The sequence below is a fragment of the Cyprinodon variegatus genome, unplaced genomic scaffold, assembly GCF_000732505.1.
Source record: "Cyprinodon variegatus isolate N-32 unplaced genomic scaffold, C_variegatus-1.0 Scaffold428, whole genome shotgun sequence".
NCBI lineage: Eukaryota > Metazoa > Chordata > Actinopteri > Cyprinodontiformes > Cyprinodontidae > Cyprinodon > Cyprinodon variegatus.
In genome coordinates, this window is record NW_015150881.1 from 229,984 (window position 1) to 247,343 (window position 17,360).

At 38.2% G+C, this 17,360-nt stretch overlaps 2 protein-coding genes across 2 annotated transcripts in view; both read right to left on the reverse strand.

Moving 5' to 3' along the window:
- Nucleotides 1–2,505, reverse strand: part of LOC107093486 — a 4,944-nt gene extending 2,439 nt beyond the window's left edge. Inside the window, exons 1-2 of the mRNA XM_015388564.1 lie at nucleotides 2,249–2,505; nucleotides 790–932 (exon numbers count right to left, since the gene is read on the reverse strand). Of these exons, the coding sequence (XP_015244050.1) occupies nucleotides 790–932; nucleotides 2,249–2,359 (254 nt within the window). The 5' untranslated portion in view covers nucleotides 2,360–2,505. The remainder of the gene's footprint in view (nucleotides 1–789; nucleotides 933–2,248) is intronic.
- A 1,169-nt stretch (nucleotides 2,506–3,674) lies between these two features.
- On the reverse strand, nucleotides 3,675–16,081 carry LOC107093479 (pre-mRNA 3'-end-processing factor FIP1-like). The gene is made up of 15 exons (XM_015388557.1): nucleotides 15,801–16,081; nucleotides 15,423–15,477; nucleotides 15,023–15,098; nucleotides 14,790–14,902; nucleotides 13,232–13,296; nucleotides 13,012–13,122; nucleotides 11,214–11,344; nucleotides 11,005–11,123; nucleotides 8,182–8,281; nucleotides 7,944–8,100; nucleotides 7,779–7,860; nucleotides 6,137–6,192; nucleotides 5,811–6,000; nucleotides 5,402–5,548; nucleotides 3,675–4,196 (listed from the first exon to the last, which is right to left on the reverse strand). The coding sequence occupies exons 1-15, from the start codon at nucleotides 15,877–15,879 to the stop codon at nucleotides 4,052–4,054; spliced, it is 1,626 nt and encodes a 541-aa protein (XP_015244043.1). The 5' UTR covers nucleotides 15,880–16,081; the 3' UTR covers nucleotides 3,675–4,051.
- Nucleotides 16,082–17,360: the final 1,279 nt, after the last annotated feature.

Consider the following 17,360-nt stretch of genomic DNA (forward strand, 5'->3'; position numbering starts at 1 on the left):
GAGTCAATGAGTCGATGCAATCAACTGGTTTCCTTAGATAGAAAACTTTGAATCAATTTGACTGTATGATCTGGTTGAACTGTAAAGTGCCTTGAGATGACAGGTGTTGTGAGTTGGTGCTATATAAATAATCTGAATTGAATTGAGATCATATCTCTCCTGTCCTGGCTTCTCTTCACTGGCTTCCTGTTAAATCCAGAATAGAATTATCTTATTTTTCCTTTACAGATATTAAATAACAAAGTCATATCTTATATCCCTAGTAGGGGAGCAATGGCCTAGTGGTTAAAGCAGTGCATTAAAGCAGTGCGCTTCGATCCCTATGTACAGCCTGCACTCTGGGTTTCCTGGGCAACACCCTTAAACCCACACTGCTCCTCAAGTGCCGCACAATGGCAGCCCACTGCTCCCCAAGAGGATGGGTTAAATGCAGAGATAAATTTCTCCAGTGTGAGATCAATAAAGTTATTTTTTTTATTATCGAGATATACTTGTTCTTTATGTTCCTAACAGAGCACTTCACTCTCAATCTGCAGGTTTACTAGTGGTTCCTAGAATATCTAAAAGTAGAATGGGAGGCAGATCTTTTAGTTATCAGGCTTCTCTCCTTTGGAACCAACTACCAGTTTTATTCCACTTAAATCAGACAAAACAGCAATTTAAATTGAATAAATTCATATTTCTCAATCTATGTCCATGTGTGTTGTTTGCATGGTTTGATTGAACTGACTCTGTACAGTGTGTAATGAATTTGCATTAAAGGAATGAACTGAAACTGAGCAGCTTTACATCCTCTGATTCTGGACGAGATTGAGGACGTTGCTCCTGGAGGTGGCGGTCATATCCAGCCAGACGCTGGTCATCAGGTGAGCCAGGGAGCGACTTCCTGGGATGTCAGAGCTCCCTCCAATGTAGTACCACCGACCCAACATCTGCAGCACACAGACATTACAGTGTAGTCTATTTTTGAATATGACAATAGTTTAACAGGGGCTCCTTGTTGGTTTTTGGAGGTATTTTTTGGCACATAGGTAAGAAAAAGATGTATGTATAATCCAAAAACTTTTATTGAGAATTGGAGATTCATTAAGACTTTTGGGGAAGTTGTTAATGAAATAATAAGATATTGTGGAACAAAAATTCTGTTTTCCATGTCTGCTGATCAAGTGTGTTAATTATCCAAAAACTTCCTCACTTTACAGGACGGAGCTTTGATTTGTACAGCAAAGACATTATTGGGAGGGTTAGTAAAATATAAAGATCAGGTACTTAAAAAAATATTACTTTAAGCAACAAATTTCAATTATCAATGATAATTTTGGAGAATAAAAAAAACAACAACAATGCTGAACAAAGTGCTTCTGAAGAGGGTTAAATAAAGGATTAATATAAATTCACCTATTGAACCAGCTTGTAGAATAAAATGAAATAAAAGATAAAATATATGGAAATCTACAACTCTACCAGTCTGGTGTGACTTAAACTGGACTTGAAGGTTTAGTGGAGGATGTTCTTTTTCCGGGGGATCATCAAAATAAGTGGTTCTTCTAATTGTCAGTCATTCTGATGAAATGTTTACATAAGGCCGTCCTACGTGCTCACCCCCATTTTCACTTACTAGTGGTGAGTCTGACATAGTGAAAAAAATTGCTAATCTTCTTTTGGAAAGTAAGCTTGTATTAGCGATGCAAACAGCAACTTTTAAACAGAGCATGCATGAGGTGAAATTATCTTGCATGCTTTTAAAAGGCGTTCCTTCTCGGGAGCAGATACAGGGTTGTGCATTTTATTTTATATTTTTAAGTGGAGAGGGCAGGTGTTTTAAAATAATTTGCAAAAATCCACCATTATACCTCCAAGAAACTATACACGCCCACTTTCAAAGATATAAATGGTTTCTCTCCAATAGATGTAGATTGTATTAAATAAGGGGCATTTATTTGGACAATGTATTAATGTGAATAAGCAGCTGAATAAATGACTGTGGAGGTTAAACTTTGACTCACAGTTTAAGACTATTTCTGCTGATGAGATGAAAAACAAAACACAAGATTAACTCCAACACCTGGAATTTCCAACTACGGTAATAATCATCCTATATAATATTTAACAAATGCCACATTTGAAAAATTTCTAGGTTGTCTTACATTTACTTAAATTCCAAAAACATCAGATGGACAATATATCTGCACATTATGTTTCAATCTAAACATGTTACAGTACTGACAGTATTCATGCAGGGACTTACTTCTTCATTGCTGACAGCTATTGCTTTGAGCAGAGTGTCACAGCTGTTCAGAGGAGCAGAGAATCCCAGCGAGATGAGACTCAGCAGCACAACGGCAGAAAAACACTTCATTATCCTAACGAATCTTTGATTATAGTCCCAGAGCCTCCTCCAAGGGCTGCCTTTAAGGTATCTCCTTTGTTTGTTTGCCCTCCAAATGAACTTTGCCTCCTCACTGTATCGCAAATTTTTATTCCAATAGTGCCCCTACCTAGATGAAACATTTATTCGGGGAGTTTTGAGCTGATGCAACCAAAGTAAACAGTTAAACGAAGGAAGCAGACTTTGGCCTTTTTTCAGGACGAATGATCAGATCACGTGGAAGCTTTACAGAACGTTATGCATAGTTGTACACTACAGTAGAGTAGCACATGTAGTTTTATGAATATGATCCTAATGTGAAAATTTCTCAAGCTTCCTTGTAGATTAAATTATTTTAAGCTTGTTCATTGTTTGCTTTATAATAAGGAAAGCTCAACTTTCCTGCATTAAGTTACATTCTTAGGAGGTGGAAATTAGGTGTTTAAAGTTCTCATAGCTGTTATCTGTAATTTGAGGCAATGAAGTAAAACATTTAAAAGGTTTTATCACATTTATTCCAGAACACCAGTCTCTGCGTAGTTTAGCCAAATAAAAAAACATTTTAAGAATGATGCTCTAATGATGCTCAAGAAGGATTCGGGTTTGATTCCCAGCCCAGGGTCTTTCCGCATGGAGTTTGCATGTTCTTCCTGTGTATGAGTGGGTTCTCTCCTGGTACTCCGGCTTCCTCCCACAGTCCAAAAACATATGTTAGGTTAATTGGCTTCTCTAAATTCTCCTTAGGTATTATGTGTGTGAATGGTTGTTTCTCTGCATTGCCCTGCGATAGACTGGCGACCTGATCAGGGTGTACCCCGCCTCTTGCCCATTGACAGCCGGAGATAGGCACCAGCAACCCTCGCGACCCCAGCAGGGATAAGCGTGTCAGAAAATGGATGGTTAATGTAACATTTGACAAAAATTAGAAACAGCAGTTAGTGATATTCTTGACTTTGCTAAATGCTCCTGCGTTGAGTCCAAAGACCATTCCTTATGAAAAGAAATACAGCAACATGAAGTTCAATTTAAAGTCTGCAACAAATTAATGTGAAGGGACAAATATGTGAATAAAGGATGAGAACAGAATTAAAGTTGCTATTAATGTCTGCAACAGGGTAGAGGAAATCCCATGCAGTGGGACATAGAAGGACACCAACACCAAATGTTTTATAACACCCCTATCATTCCAGTTTTTGATTTAAAATGTGTGGTTTGAAAACAAAGAAATGTGGAAACTGGAGTTTAAAATTAAATCAAAGAATGTTGGGCTATTCAGTTAAATAAGGAGAATGAGAGACAAACTTATCAAAAGTGTTTTTAATCAAACTTAACAGACAGCAAGTTCTTAGATGTCTTAATTTCTTACAAGAACAGAATGATACCAAACCATCAATACAAAAAAAACTTTCATCAGACTAATGGTCCTGAATGAACAATGAAATCTCTGAATGTGAGCTAATTGTTGCAGCTTTGCTCTGAGAGATGGGCTGGGACAGGTGGCTGCAGGACTACTGTGTTTACTGGTGGGAGGATAAGAGGGGTGATCAGCTCTCCCTCAGCTCCTGCTCTCCTCTGAGGTGGTGGTGACGTTAAGGAGGATGCAGGAGAACATGATTCTTTCATTTAATTTCCTTCCTCTCCTGCCTGGGAACAAATCGAAGAGAAACTAAGAGATGGACATTTTTACTCCATAGCCTCCTGGTTCTCCTGATCTGCACCCATATCCTCACTAGCCTCTTTGCCCTCTTTGCTCCTTTTACTCTTCTTGTGTTTGTGCCTCCTGTGGCTGTCGCCCTCTTCGCTGTCGTGTCTCCTCCGGCTGCTGCTACTGTAAAGGAGAAAACAGGAGGAGAGTCAAACAAGGACAGAAGACCGGAGGAGAGGGGATAAGCAGCAGGGCACAGAAATTAGAGATGGACAAAAATAGGGGAAGGATCAATGAGACAGCAGGGACAGAGCAGAGACAAGAGGACAAAGAACGACAGAAAGGACAAAAGGGGGATTTAATGAAAGAGGGAGAAAATGATGGAAGAAGTAAACGTATATTAAAAGTTTCTTTGCTGAGTATTTCAGCTTAGAAATTTTAAAAGGAGCTTCAACTGAGTTAACTTCATGAAGTTTTATGAGAACACTGATTAATAGGCTTCAAACAAGCATTAGATAAACTGATCAGGTTTATCCCTGCCAATATTCATTTTATGCTTTCTCTGAGGGTTATTTTAATCAGTCAGACTTTTTTATAAATTATATATATATAACTATATCGATCAATCCACCGAGATATAAATAGTAAGAGCTACATTTTCTTATAGAAATGGAGAGAAAACCACCAAATACAGAAATAAGCGTATCCTAGTATCTGCTAATAGGTGACGAGTTCTCAGGTTGCATTGATGGATTTGTTCGTTTTTATGAAATTATTTAACAGGAAAATAAAAATCACATTTTCCTGTAATATAGCTGCTGATTCTTATTGGAGTTATCATTAAATAAAAAATATAGAAACTAATTGAGTTGTTTGTTTTCTTAATCAGGCAACTGCATATGATGGGCTCCATTGGTTCAACCAGTTTGTTTTCCAACAACTTTGTTAAAGGACATTAAACAGGAGAACCCATCAATTCACTTCCTGCATAAACATCAGATTAAAAGCAATTTTCATTAGGATTTAGATTAAGGGTGACCTGAGATATCAGTTATAGACGTTTGCTTTGATGTATAGATCAGGAGAATGTACTAATCCCTTTATTTCTTGTAAGATTCAGAACTAAAACTTTCAGGAATTGAAACGTCTTTGGATAATGTGGATTTATTAAATGAAATGAAACAAAGTTTAAACAAACCCAGATGGGTCAGTAACCTTTTGCAGCTGAAAAGTCTGGTCTAAGTATGAAAATGTACTGCTGTGCCTGACAAAGATGAAACGCCTCACTCTGATTACCAATAATGTTTTAGATCTCCTTGCTGTGAAAGAAGTCCAGTAACATCAGGATGACGGAGAATGTCCCAATAACAAGTCAGCGTTCAGTGTACCTGCGGGAGGACTTGTGACGTCCCTCCTCTTTCTCGCGGTGCCGCCTCTCCCTGTGTCTCTCCTCCTTTTCTCGGCTTGCCCGATCTCGATGGCGCTCTGCGTAACCGCGTTCCTGGTACTCGCGGTAGCGATATCGCTCCTCATCACTATGTAAAAACAATCATTTTATTCAGACATCAGGTATACAAGCACAGTGTTTGAGTATGGATTTCAGGCCTCCTGGATTTGCTCCACATTTGCTGTGAAGTGAAAGTTAACAGTGCAGGTTTATTCAATTAGAGGCCTTTTTCTGTCAGACATTTATTTTTCTGAACAGCATCAGCCCTGATCTCCATCCTGAACATCAAACTGTTCAGTGAGCTACAGGAAATACACCGTGTGTGTGTGTGTGTGTGGTGTCCTTCTGACCTGGTGTAGCTCATGGTGGAGGGGCTGTGCTCCCTCTCTCGCTCTCGTTCATGGGTCCTCTCTCTGGGTCTGTCTCGCTCTTTTTCTCTCTTGTCCTCACGGCGGGAATAGTAGTCCCAGGGTTTGCTGTTGTCCACCATGGGGGGCCATGGGGGAGGCACACCTCCTGCTAAAGGTGGTGGGTAAGCACCTGCATAGGGAATAATTAGGAATTCAATTTAAATGTTTGCTGGAAATGAGCCACAGATCAGATGGGTTCCCTCATGTGATTAATTTTCTTTTAGGTTTATAATGTGTAAGAAGGAGACTGATGATGAGATTTCTACCTTGAGGAAACGGGTACGGAGGGACAGAGCGCCCATCGTAGCCTCCTGTGTGGCTGCTATGGAAACAGACAAAAGAAGGTTAGCGTTGCTCAGTGGGTGACTGCAGATGTCCTGTTTCTCTAAACATTTACAGTCCTGTGAAAAATTAGAAAACTTCAATAATTATCCTGGTCTTCACTGAGAGATATTCTGATAGATTAGCAATTTAATATGTTTTATTAAAACACACAAACTGATTCAATTAGACATTAAATACCAAAAAAAAATATTTAAATGTAAATAAATTTATTGCCCCACAATAGGGAAGTTTGTCATCTGCATTTAACCCATCACCTTGGGGAGCAGAGGGGTGCCATTGTGCGGCGCCAATGGAGCAATCAGGGGTTAAGGGTTTTGCTCAGGAACCCAGAGTGGATATTCACAACCTTCTCAGAGCTCAAGCTCACAACTCTATCCCACTAGGCCAACACTCCCCTTACCCTTTTTAATTAAATCCATTAAAAAAAAGAAAAAAACACATTTCACCTCCAAAAGCCTAAAATCTACTGCTTGAAACTAATTATTTACGCTGCACTGTTTTTTATTTTTATTTTTTTGCATAGAGGGTCTGCTCCCTCTGCGGACCACTGGACCGGATGCAAGGTATTCCTGCATAGTATATATATAAGAAATCCCCCCACCATTAACTTGCTGCTCTAACAAGCTGAAAAAAAAACAAAAAACATTTTGGTCACTTTAGGCTCAAGCTTGAACGCAGCCCAAGAGACTCTATTTTTTTTTTTTATTATTCCAGCCCTTTGGGTGGAGGTAAAATATTTAAAAGGGGTTTGGTTCCACAAAGAAAAAACAAAAAACAAAAACCTCCAGTAGGCACTTGTGCTAATAGACATAAGCACTTTTCCAAACAAAGGTAACAGTAAAATTGTGCAAGAATGGATTCTGGATAAGCAGACTTTCACACAAAAAAAATATATATAAAAAAAAAAAAACATAAAAGTGAAACATCTACAAGCTTGTGGTAGGTGCAAAGAAAAATCTAAATAAAATAAAAATTTTGACTTTTGGGAAATTCATTGAGCACCAGTTAACATGTTTCGTGGGAAATATTTTCAAATAGATTCCAGATTCATAGCTTTTAATTTGTTGTTTTTTAATGATCTCATATGCTGCAGCAAAGCATCACCACCCAAGCACATTTCAGGCCTAAAACTCTCCTGAAAAGTTGCATTTATCTTATATCAAATATGTCCTAAATGTTAACTGAACCCCCCAGACAACATTATTTCAGAAGTTGTGATCTCTATCTCACCAACTTCAATTTGGACTTCCTGTTCTTATTAGGTAGCTATAAAATGTCTCAGAGTGTAACTAATGTGTTTTAGGTCAAATCTGCTTATTTTTTCTTTTTTCACCATGTTTTCTTTCAGTTTAGTTTAAACCTTTTTAAACAGCATAACAGACTGGTAGGACCTCAGAGTTTAGTGACTCTAAAAAGGAGCCTGTTTACATAACCTGCAGCAGTAGCATTAGCCCCCTGTAAAAACAACAGAAGGTCACAGAGATGAAAACAGGAGTTTTTTGGCCCTTGACCTCGTGTTTTATCTACAAATATAAAGTTCAGCAAGTGAGTCCAAAGTGTTACCTGTCCATTGTGGGAATTAAAGAAGGTGGAGGGCCGCTTGTTGGAGGGTGAAAACCAGGAGGAGGGACTGTAATGGGCAATCCTGTGAGGTAGAGCAAGATGAAAAACATAAACACTCAAAGCAAACACATTCATTAAAAAACTCAAGTGAGAAAATGAACTGACTGGGTGGAGGTATGAGAGGAGGTGCAGTGCTGACGTTGGGTGGGGGAGGGAGGAAAGGAGGTGGGGGTATGTTTGGAGGAATCGGTCCAGGAGGGAAGAAGGTAGGAATCTTAGCTGCAGACGATTCAGCTTCTGACGTCGAATGCTCCGAGATCACCTACACAAAAACAGACAGCAGAGGGCGCTGTCAGCACCTTCTTCAGGGCTTTGAGGAGAGATGTTTCAGTGGCTTCTGTACCTGGATATTGTTTCCCTCCAAGTTGTGTCTGCGTCGCCCCTCAACCCTGCTGATTGTAGCCAACTGACCACCAATCACATCAATCGTACCACTCGTCTTCCTGCAGAGAAAATATTGAGATAAAAACATAAGAGCCAGAGAAGAACGTGGAGCAACTTCAGACTTACAGGCAAAATAGAAAAAAAAAATCCCTTAAGTTTATGATCAGTCTGTTAGAAATTACAATATGATGCATAACTGAGACGTAGCCTACCAAACATCTGTTTTATCAAATTCATGAATAAACCTATAATTCATTAAACCTGCACTATATCAAAACAATAATAATTAAATCAAGCATTTTTTTTATTTCCTGATAGAAAAGTTAATATAATCTGACAGCAAAATGATTTTCACTAAAGATAATAAATCTAAGGCTACGTTCACACAGCAGGCCTTGATCCTCAATTCCAATTTTTAATGAAATCAGATAGTCGTTCACATTTCCAATTAAATGCGACTTGTAAGTGATCTACTGTGCGAAAAGCATTTATACATCTTAAGTGTCCCACATGCAGAGTACTGAAGCGCATCTAGCGATCTTTCATTTCTTTCCCAACCTCAGCCAGTGCATTAACAACATGATCTTTTCTATGGTTAAAAATAAAGACTGCACTCAGCTTTATCATCCGCCATGTTTGTTTTTCTAACTGTTCTGCTTCTTGCTTTCATTACAAGACAGAATATTGACCTTTTTCGAGTATTAATAGAGTTCAGGTCGGATGAATGCGACCTGGCCGTTCAGACACAGGTCACATTTGAAAAGATCAGATTCAGAACCACCATAGCCAAGTGGCCTGGGTCGCACTCGAAAAAATGGGATCAGTGTTGTTGTTTTTTGCCCATATGCGACCTGTATGTGATCTTTTCATGACAGTCTAAACAAAAAAACAAACAAAAAAAAAAAAACATCAAATTGGGTCACTTCAGGTTGCTGTGTAAACTTGTATGTAAATGTATAGAGAATCAAAATCTACCAAAAATAAACTAAACACAATGTAGAGAAAAGCGAAAAAACTAGAAGATAATTGATAAAAGACAAAGTCCTTTTTCATGGCACTTTCAAATATGGCCTAAAATGAATAAAGAAAAAAAACTAAGGTGTATTAGAAAACTTAGACATTACCCAACAAAAGCAGTTTTGACGGATAAATGTTAGGTTAATGCAGTACTAAGGCCCACACAGTCATAGGAAGAACAGCTGACCGGAAAAGTGCACGTAAAAAGTCAGTTTTTCTCAGAGATCTGTATTACATTTTTAGGTTTTTTTCCAGCATCACTGCGTAATTGACACTCCCTCTCAGTTTTCAGAATTATGCTGTGATTGGGTCACTGTTGGAGCACTTCGGCACCATGTAAATGCGTTATTTCGACCGCTACAGGCATGTGTGATTGTTTAGGTGTCTGTATCTGTTTAATCTATGTCTAGAGCAAAGCCATATTTTGGGCAGCACTCTGGCTGACGACTGATCTCTGCTTCCATGTGATTTTTAGGCTGCATGTACTGAGCGCCTGCTCCCGCTTCTTTTCACCCTTTGATCCTCTGCAACCACCAACTGTGTCAAAGGTAAAGGTTTCTACAAATTGGCAGCCATGGAGTCACAGTGCTGTAAACACAAGCAAGCTGGCCTGACCTAAACAAAAACAGAATCTGGTTCATTGTAAAGGGAAAGATGAGAGACACCAGACCTAACAGAGCAGATCACCTACAGGATGTTTTTAAAGCCAGTTTGGGATTTTAATAGACAAATTTCATGGAAATAAACATGCTTTTCAGAAGATTGACTAGTTAAAGAAAACATAGAGATATATTTTTATCTTATGTAACAATCTAAAACCCAGTTCTGGGTACTTTAAAATGAGAAGAAATAATAAGAAGAAATAAAGAAATCATGTACTGTGCCATTACTCTATGCAATATACAGCCTTTAATTTCTAATATAAATGATTGATCATTTAGCCGTTTTCACAATGCTCCTTTTTTTAAATTCACACTTAAGGCCAATTTATGCTTGTGACACATCGCCTCTGCAACCGTTAAGTCTGCCTCTGTGCGCGACCACGACACCGCGCAGAGGTTCTGCAACCGTCGTTGCTCACCTCAAAAAAATCCTGACTATGCGTCAGACGGTCGCAAACCCGCGCAGACCTCAAGCGAAGTGCGCAGACAAAAACCCGCTGTGATTGGTCCTTGGTATGCCTTTCCGGCTGTCTGCGTGGTCGTCTTTCTCGATTCAGTGCCGGATCGTGCCATTTTTAAAAACCAAGGAACAACTACAACGGACAACTACGACGAAAGGTTAAGTTTGGAAGTACAAACACTTGTACGATGCCTCAGACAAATTATATAAAAATGCCAAGGTCTCTGCCAACTCCTGGAGGGAGATCAGCCAGAACCTTGAGTGTGATCCAAAGGAGTGTTTACAAAGGTGGAAGAGACGGAGAGATAAATAGGTGAAATTCTCGAATTGGCTCCTACTTGCGACTTGGCGGGAAACTGCTGTGCGTCCCTTGAAATTCCAGACCGACAGAGCAAAAACATACCAAGAAAAAAACTGGTTCGCAACCAGCGACATTTGATGTGTGAGCTTGCAGAAGTATAATCTGCCCTTTACAGACTGAATAAATACACTGCGAGTTCAAAAACTTCAGCTGTAAAAAGCAATAGTTGAGATAAAAACAATAGCCTTTTTTTCCCGTTACACATTCAGTAACTGTAAAGATGGTTCTTCTTCCAGTTCCATAAGGTCAAACATTCACAGGAAACAAGAATGAAGTCATTACCTGGTGATCTGACTGGAAACAGACTTGTACAGGCTGACAGGGGATGGGAAGTCTGCTTTAGATGTGTGAACAGCTAAACTGGATACCTCCTTTTCATTTCCTGTTCTGCCCTGCTGAACCTATGGAAATCCCAAAGAAATACATTATCAGAATATTTTACAAGACAAAACAATCGATGTCTGAGATTAGCAGAGAAACATAAGTCCTACAGTGATCTTGCTGGTCCCTGAGCTGCCTGTAGAAACCTCCAGCCCCTTTTGCAGCCTCTTCTGCTTGTCACAATAAGCCTTCCAGGTGTCCTCATTGAAGCCGTAGTTGAAGTAGTCGGACAAATCAGCACCTGCAAACCAATTCAACAAGACGTTCAGTTTATCACGTTGTTGTGTGGCTGCAACAAACAATGGAAAATATTATACACTTGATTGATTTTAGTATTTCCTGGATTTAATGGTTAAAATATTTAAAAGTTCAATGAAAAACTATAAAGTGAGTGTTCTCAGGCTTCATTTAAGTAACACTGCGTAACTTTTGAACCAAGTATCATGTATTATTTAAACTCTTAAACTAAACTGTTTCATTTGGCTTGTTACTACAAGAGGTGCTAAATTTCAGAATTACAGATCTAGAAACATAATGTCAGAAAGTTAAAGTATTGCTTTAAAGTTTAGGTCTACATAATTATTATTCAACTTTATTAATCTCACACTGGAGAAATTCACTCTCTGCATTTACCCATCCCCTTGGGGAGCAGAGGGCTGCCATTGTGTGGCGGCCGGGGAGCAGTGTGGGGTTAAGGGTCTTGCTCAGGGACCCAGAGTGGAGGCTGTGGGGATCGAACCAGGTACTTGCAACCTTCTCAGAGCCCAAGCGTGCTGCTCTAACCACTAGGCCAGCACTCCCCTGACATTGTACTATCACCGTATTGGCCCAAATATAAGACACGGTTTGTTTGTTTTTTTGTTCAAATGATGTGAAAATGTGGGTTCATCTTATAGTCGAGGTCTAACCAATTATACAGAATGATAGTTTTCTGGGGTCGCTACACGAACGCAACAGTAGAGGGCGCCGTTTTTTTTTTGTTTGTTTTTTAAGCCAGTGACCTCACTCTGGCTGGGGTCATCTTTCTATCACAACAGAAGCAGTGACAAGGATGCTACAAACGGAGAGTCGCTGGCAAGAACAGAGTGGATCAAAAGTCAGACAAGTTTGCAGACCTTGAGGTAGAGTTATGACGCCAATTTAAACAAATGGTGGTCAATGCAGCGGAGGCATCAAACGACTCTAAAGCAGCAAATAAATATGGCTTTACAGGGTACAATTTTAGAAGATGGCATGTTTTAAGAGAACAGGAAAAATGCGATCGGCAAAAGCTACAGGGTGGTAGTAGGAGAGACAGCGGGCGCAGCAAGGCAGAGGACATCGGCGAGTAAAAGCCTCATGCAGGTTTTTGAGACGTTCCGTATGTTCAGATTGCATTCGAGTTCAAGTGTTGTGAGATTTCAATTTAGTGTGTCACTGTGTTTTATTTTACTTTTCGTTTTATTGCACAAATCTTTCAGTGCAATAGTATTTCAATTAAATGGTTAGCACTTAGATATAAAATAGGTAATTAAAATAGTCTTTTTTTCTTTTGTTCCTAAAAACTGGTCCTGGAAAGAGGGGGTTGCCTAATAATCAGGATCGTCCTCTATTCAGGTCAGTACGGTACAGATTTCTCTTTTTCCAGCATCAATTTGTCTCTTCAGTCACCAACAACAGCCATTTACTTTAAGGGCAGAGTTTCCCCCCCCCAACCAGCTCAATATAGTAAAAAAATTACACAACTGAATGCATATGACAAAGAAGAAACAGCCTCCCAAGCTCTCTGGATCAGAGATGCTGATGGAAAGGAGATGATCCAGCTATTAAATTGATCTCCACTTTACAACCACCTTTGTAAGCATCTCATCTCTTTTGGTACTTTTTTTCCTTGCTGGATACAAAAATACAAAAGAACCCTGAACAGACCTGGTTTCCTCCAGGGTTTCTCTTCAAAGGACTCCATGTCCACCTCCAGCACAGGGATGCCATTAATGTTTCCAGGTGCATCCAGATCCACGCCCTTAAGTTTTGTGGTCACTAGAAATAAAAACAATATCTTAGAGGCTTTTTATGACGGAGAAAGAACCAAAACTGGGTTAGGTCAAGAGTCAAATGAGCCGGCAGATCAAACTGATGAAGAGCGCACCTTGTCCATACGGTCTTGAGCCTGTTGTCTTTATGTTGAGGTTAACAGGTGGGGCTCCATATGTCCTGGAACGAAAATATATACATTACAAACTTTTATTTTTAATCTGACAGTAGGAAATGAAGCTGCTTCAGCATTTATTATAAAATAAATTTACAGTATTCAGAATTGTAACATGGGTGAAACTTGTGCCAACTGAATAGAAGAAAAATATATACATATATTGCCTTTAAACTTGAGCATTTTAAAGCTCATTGAGACTAAATGTTTGTGGATCAGCACTACATGATTAAACTGATAGCAGATAATTTCAAAGTGTTAATAAATGTATGTTTTGCATCAAAATGAACAAAAAGACCCATAAAAAAATAATAATAAAATAAAAATAGGCCAAAAAAAAAAAATTTATCTAAATCGAGCTACTGGAAAAAAAAAACTTTTTCGTTTTGGTCAACATTTGGTAAGGAAACAACTTAGTCGTCTTTACCTCCTAAAACTTTTACTGTTTTTAAACAAGCATCAACTGATGCATACGCCATTAGTTAATTAACAACATTTTTTTGTCTCCGGAGTTCAGCGATGCCTCCATTAACATGTTTGTAATGTACATCAGTACACTAGGTGTGGGCATTTATCATGAAAAAATTTCCGGTCATGGTAAGAATTTTGATTTATCGTTTAAACAATAAATTAGAATAAACAATGAATAAAAAGTACAGAAACTGTGTGAACTGTCAGAGTTTCTATGTTTTTTGTTCTTTTTTTGTCTCATTATTTTCCATCGGTGCATTGAATAATTTTAAAATGATTAAATGTGGTTATTATCAGATGATTTGTCAATTAAATCATACTTCTTTATGAAACTGGCTTCCTAAAGAAACCACATTTGAAAGGGTATATTCTTCAAGAGTTTTCTTTGTGATTGTGGGGCTATGATGGCTGTGGTAAGAAGGCACAGCCAAACCTGAGAAAGACTAAAGAACAATTTTTATTTTATTGTTTTCAGGATAACATCACCCAATATTGGAATAAGATTTTGAGTGCACATCACTCAACCCTAGAAACAACCTTATCATAAAATGAGTTAAATTATACTTAAGACAACTCCCTATGACAGAAAACATGTTTTCTTAATTTTTTTCAAGTTTAATTTGGTTGTCTGTTTTCTTTTTGCTGCTATAGTATCTGTTTTCTGTACCTCTCATTTCATACAGGTATGGAAGCAGACTTCTAGGATTTACTGTATACCTTCTGTGTTGTCTATTTCAGCTGGTTTGATTTATTTTCTCTCTTCTCATGCACACTTTCCTGTTTCTATTTCTCTCCCCTTAGTTCTTATCCCGCCATTCTTTCTCACCTCCCTTTCCGGGTCTGTTGTATATGATTTGTCTCCCCACATAATGTACTATGAAGTTTAATATAAAAATACCAAGCAGAACCTAAAGGCAACAGTTCTACTGGTCTGCTTGTGAGAGCAAAGCTGTTGATTTATCAGCTGGGACATCAATTCCCAGAGCTATATTAGCTAAACAGGACACAAAAAAGAAGAGAGACTTACGTATACTGTGGTGCTCCAGTTTTAATGTCGCCAATGGTAACTCGGACATCATCATCGTCGTCATCACTGTCGCTGTCACTCTCCACGTCCTCACCCGTAGCTTCACCTGGGGCCTAAATAAGAAAAAGTGAAACATGAAATAAAGTATGGAAAGGGAAAAAAAACATAACAGAAATATAAAAAAATAAAAATAAAAAAAAAAGACAAAGAGGAACTATGTCCCAAGGCCATACCTCAGAGGCAACTCCATTTCCAGTGGCGTGTACATCAACAATGGCAGCATCATCTGTTGAAGTCTCAGCAGGTGCACTGGAGATTTAATATACAATCAGACACTTTGTATTTTTAATTAAATAAGCAAGAGATGGATCGACAGAGCTTTAGGAAGATTCAATAAAATTCACTATTTCCTTCCAAAATCCACAATATTTCCAAGAAATCTGGGCTTGAATACATAATACATGTAGATGACAAAATATGGCTCATCCTTGCCAAAGCAGGCTGATAATACTCAAGCCCTCGGTTATGTTCATGTTGAATAGAAAGGATGTTTATCTGTATACCACAACTCAGGACAAGACAATTCAAAAGACTTTCCATGAATTAGAGCCGATCCTCTAGAGTTAGTGTTACCTGACACTAGCACTCAGTTTGGTTTCTTCATCCTCTTCCTTGCTTTCTGATTCATCTGGAATACAGACAAAACATTAGTTTAGCTAAAAGCAAACTTAAGCCAATGTTTAAAACCACTTATAATAACCAAATGATTTAGAAAAGTATTCCACGCTAAATATGGAAAAATTAAAGTTCACACGTTTATTTGTAATTAATGCTTATGCTGTTAACGCTAAAGGCCTATGAACCAAATAAACAAGCGATGCTAGTTAGCATCCAGGCTAATGTTCATTATTTTTTTTCCCTCAGAGCCCAGAAAGGTTCGTTATTTGAACTAAAGGGATAGTAAAACATATCGTTGACGGTTGAGCGTAGGGTGCTTCTGGTTGGTTTTACCTCCATACAGCCATTCCTCCTCTTCATCCCCGGCGCTGGCGTCAGTAGTGGCTGTTTTGTCCGCTTCCTCCGCAGACATGTTGAGCTAAAGTACAGTTTATAGCGACAGTAGCTCCAACTGCCGAAGCAGCAAGCCTCAGTGACGCTTAGGAATGCAAAAATACGACAGCTATTTCTCCTATAAACGGTGAAATATAACTACGAACGTAAAACATTACTTCTTACATTCATTTTCAACCTGTGCAAGTCGGCGAGACCCCCGGCGGAAGAAGCTGCTGGGCCCGCTAAGGTCAGAGTGTATGAGCAGAAAACACAGCGCCCCCAGCTGGGCAGAGGGAATTACTGCCTCGTTTCAGATCTCTGCTTCTTTGCTAAAGGGATAGCTTGGGATTTATGTGGTGGGGGAACTGATTGTTCATTAACAAGTTACAATAAAGTTTTACGTAATATAGCTAATGTTCTTCTTATGTCAGTTAAAAACAGTATATCTAATTTCTCTATTCCAAGACTCCATAAGCCTCAAATTTAGCATGTGGACATTAGCGATAATAACTGCACCAATAGGTTCTTGAATCAATATTCTATACATAATATGTACCTCGGTGGAACTAAACGTACATTTCTCTTACAACATTTTAACAAATCTATGATTATTATTTGACATTCCCAATTCCTCCTAAATATAAAGAATTACAATTTAGAATAATAAATTACATATATCCTTCAAATGAGTACTTAAAAGAGAGTTTTAAATTTAATGTTGGGAATTGTGGTTTCTGTACAACTCAATTGGAAACTACTAATCATTTGGGATCAACTTCAGATCTTTCTATCTTCTAGGTCTATAAATATGGACGTTAATTCCTTACAAATAATTCAGTTTGGTTTATATATTAATGAAAAAAAGGTGGAATTCTTAGTTAATACTTTGATGATTATAACCAAATTATATATCCATAAACGTCGTTATACAAAATGATCCCTCTCATTCTCTGTTCTCAAAAAAGAACTTTCCACCTTTAACCGATGTCTGAAAAAGATGCAGAACCTTAAAGCAAATAAATTGTTTGAATTATTGGAAGAATTTCAGTTAGTCCCCTCTTCTTAATAATTATTAATTATTTTCTCTTCCTTGTTCTAGCCTCTAATTTTTATTGGAGTTAGTAGGAGTTGTGATCTTATTTGTTTCTTGTAATGTTCATTATTGACGTATTGTTGAGTTTGTCATTGATATTCTTTACTGATCAATAATAATTGATCAAAACAACAACAAAAAAAAAATTATGTGGTGGGATTTATTTGCTAGGTTGTTTCTAGAAAACGTTCTGAACTCTCCAAAATGTCAAAGTGGCTGATGTAAACCATACTTTTAACAACCTTTAAACAGTTAATCTTTGCATTTGGCAGTTATTTACAAAGAACAATATGACTACATTGGCAAGGTCTAGGAACAAAACAATTAATATGATTAATCATGATTAATCAATTAATGAATAAATTGTCAATTAATTTAGTAATTGGATAATCATAATCTGGAGTATACAGACCCTAAAATATGCC

Excerpts from the sequence above, each read along its gene's own strand:
- LOC107093479 (XM_015388557.1), bottom strand. The coding sequence starts at position 15,879 with ATGTCTGCGGAGGAAGCGGACAAAACAGCCACTACTGACGCCAGCGCC. Across the intron at positions 13,297-14,789 it reads ACTGGAGCACCACAGTATAC|GACATATGGAGCCCCACCTG; the intron begins GTAAGTCTCTCT and ends TTTTCGTTCCAG. Across the intron at positions 11,124-11,213 it reads CAGGGACCAGCAAGATCACT|GTTCAGCAGGGCAGAACAGG; the intron begins GTAGGACTTATG and ends GGATTTCCATAG.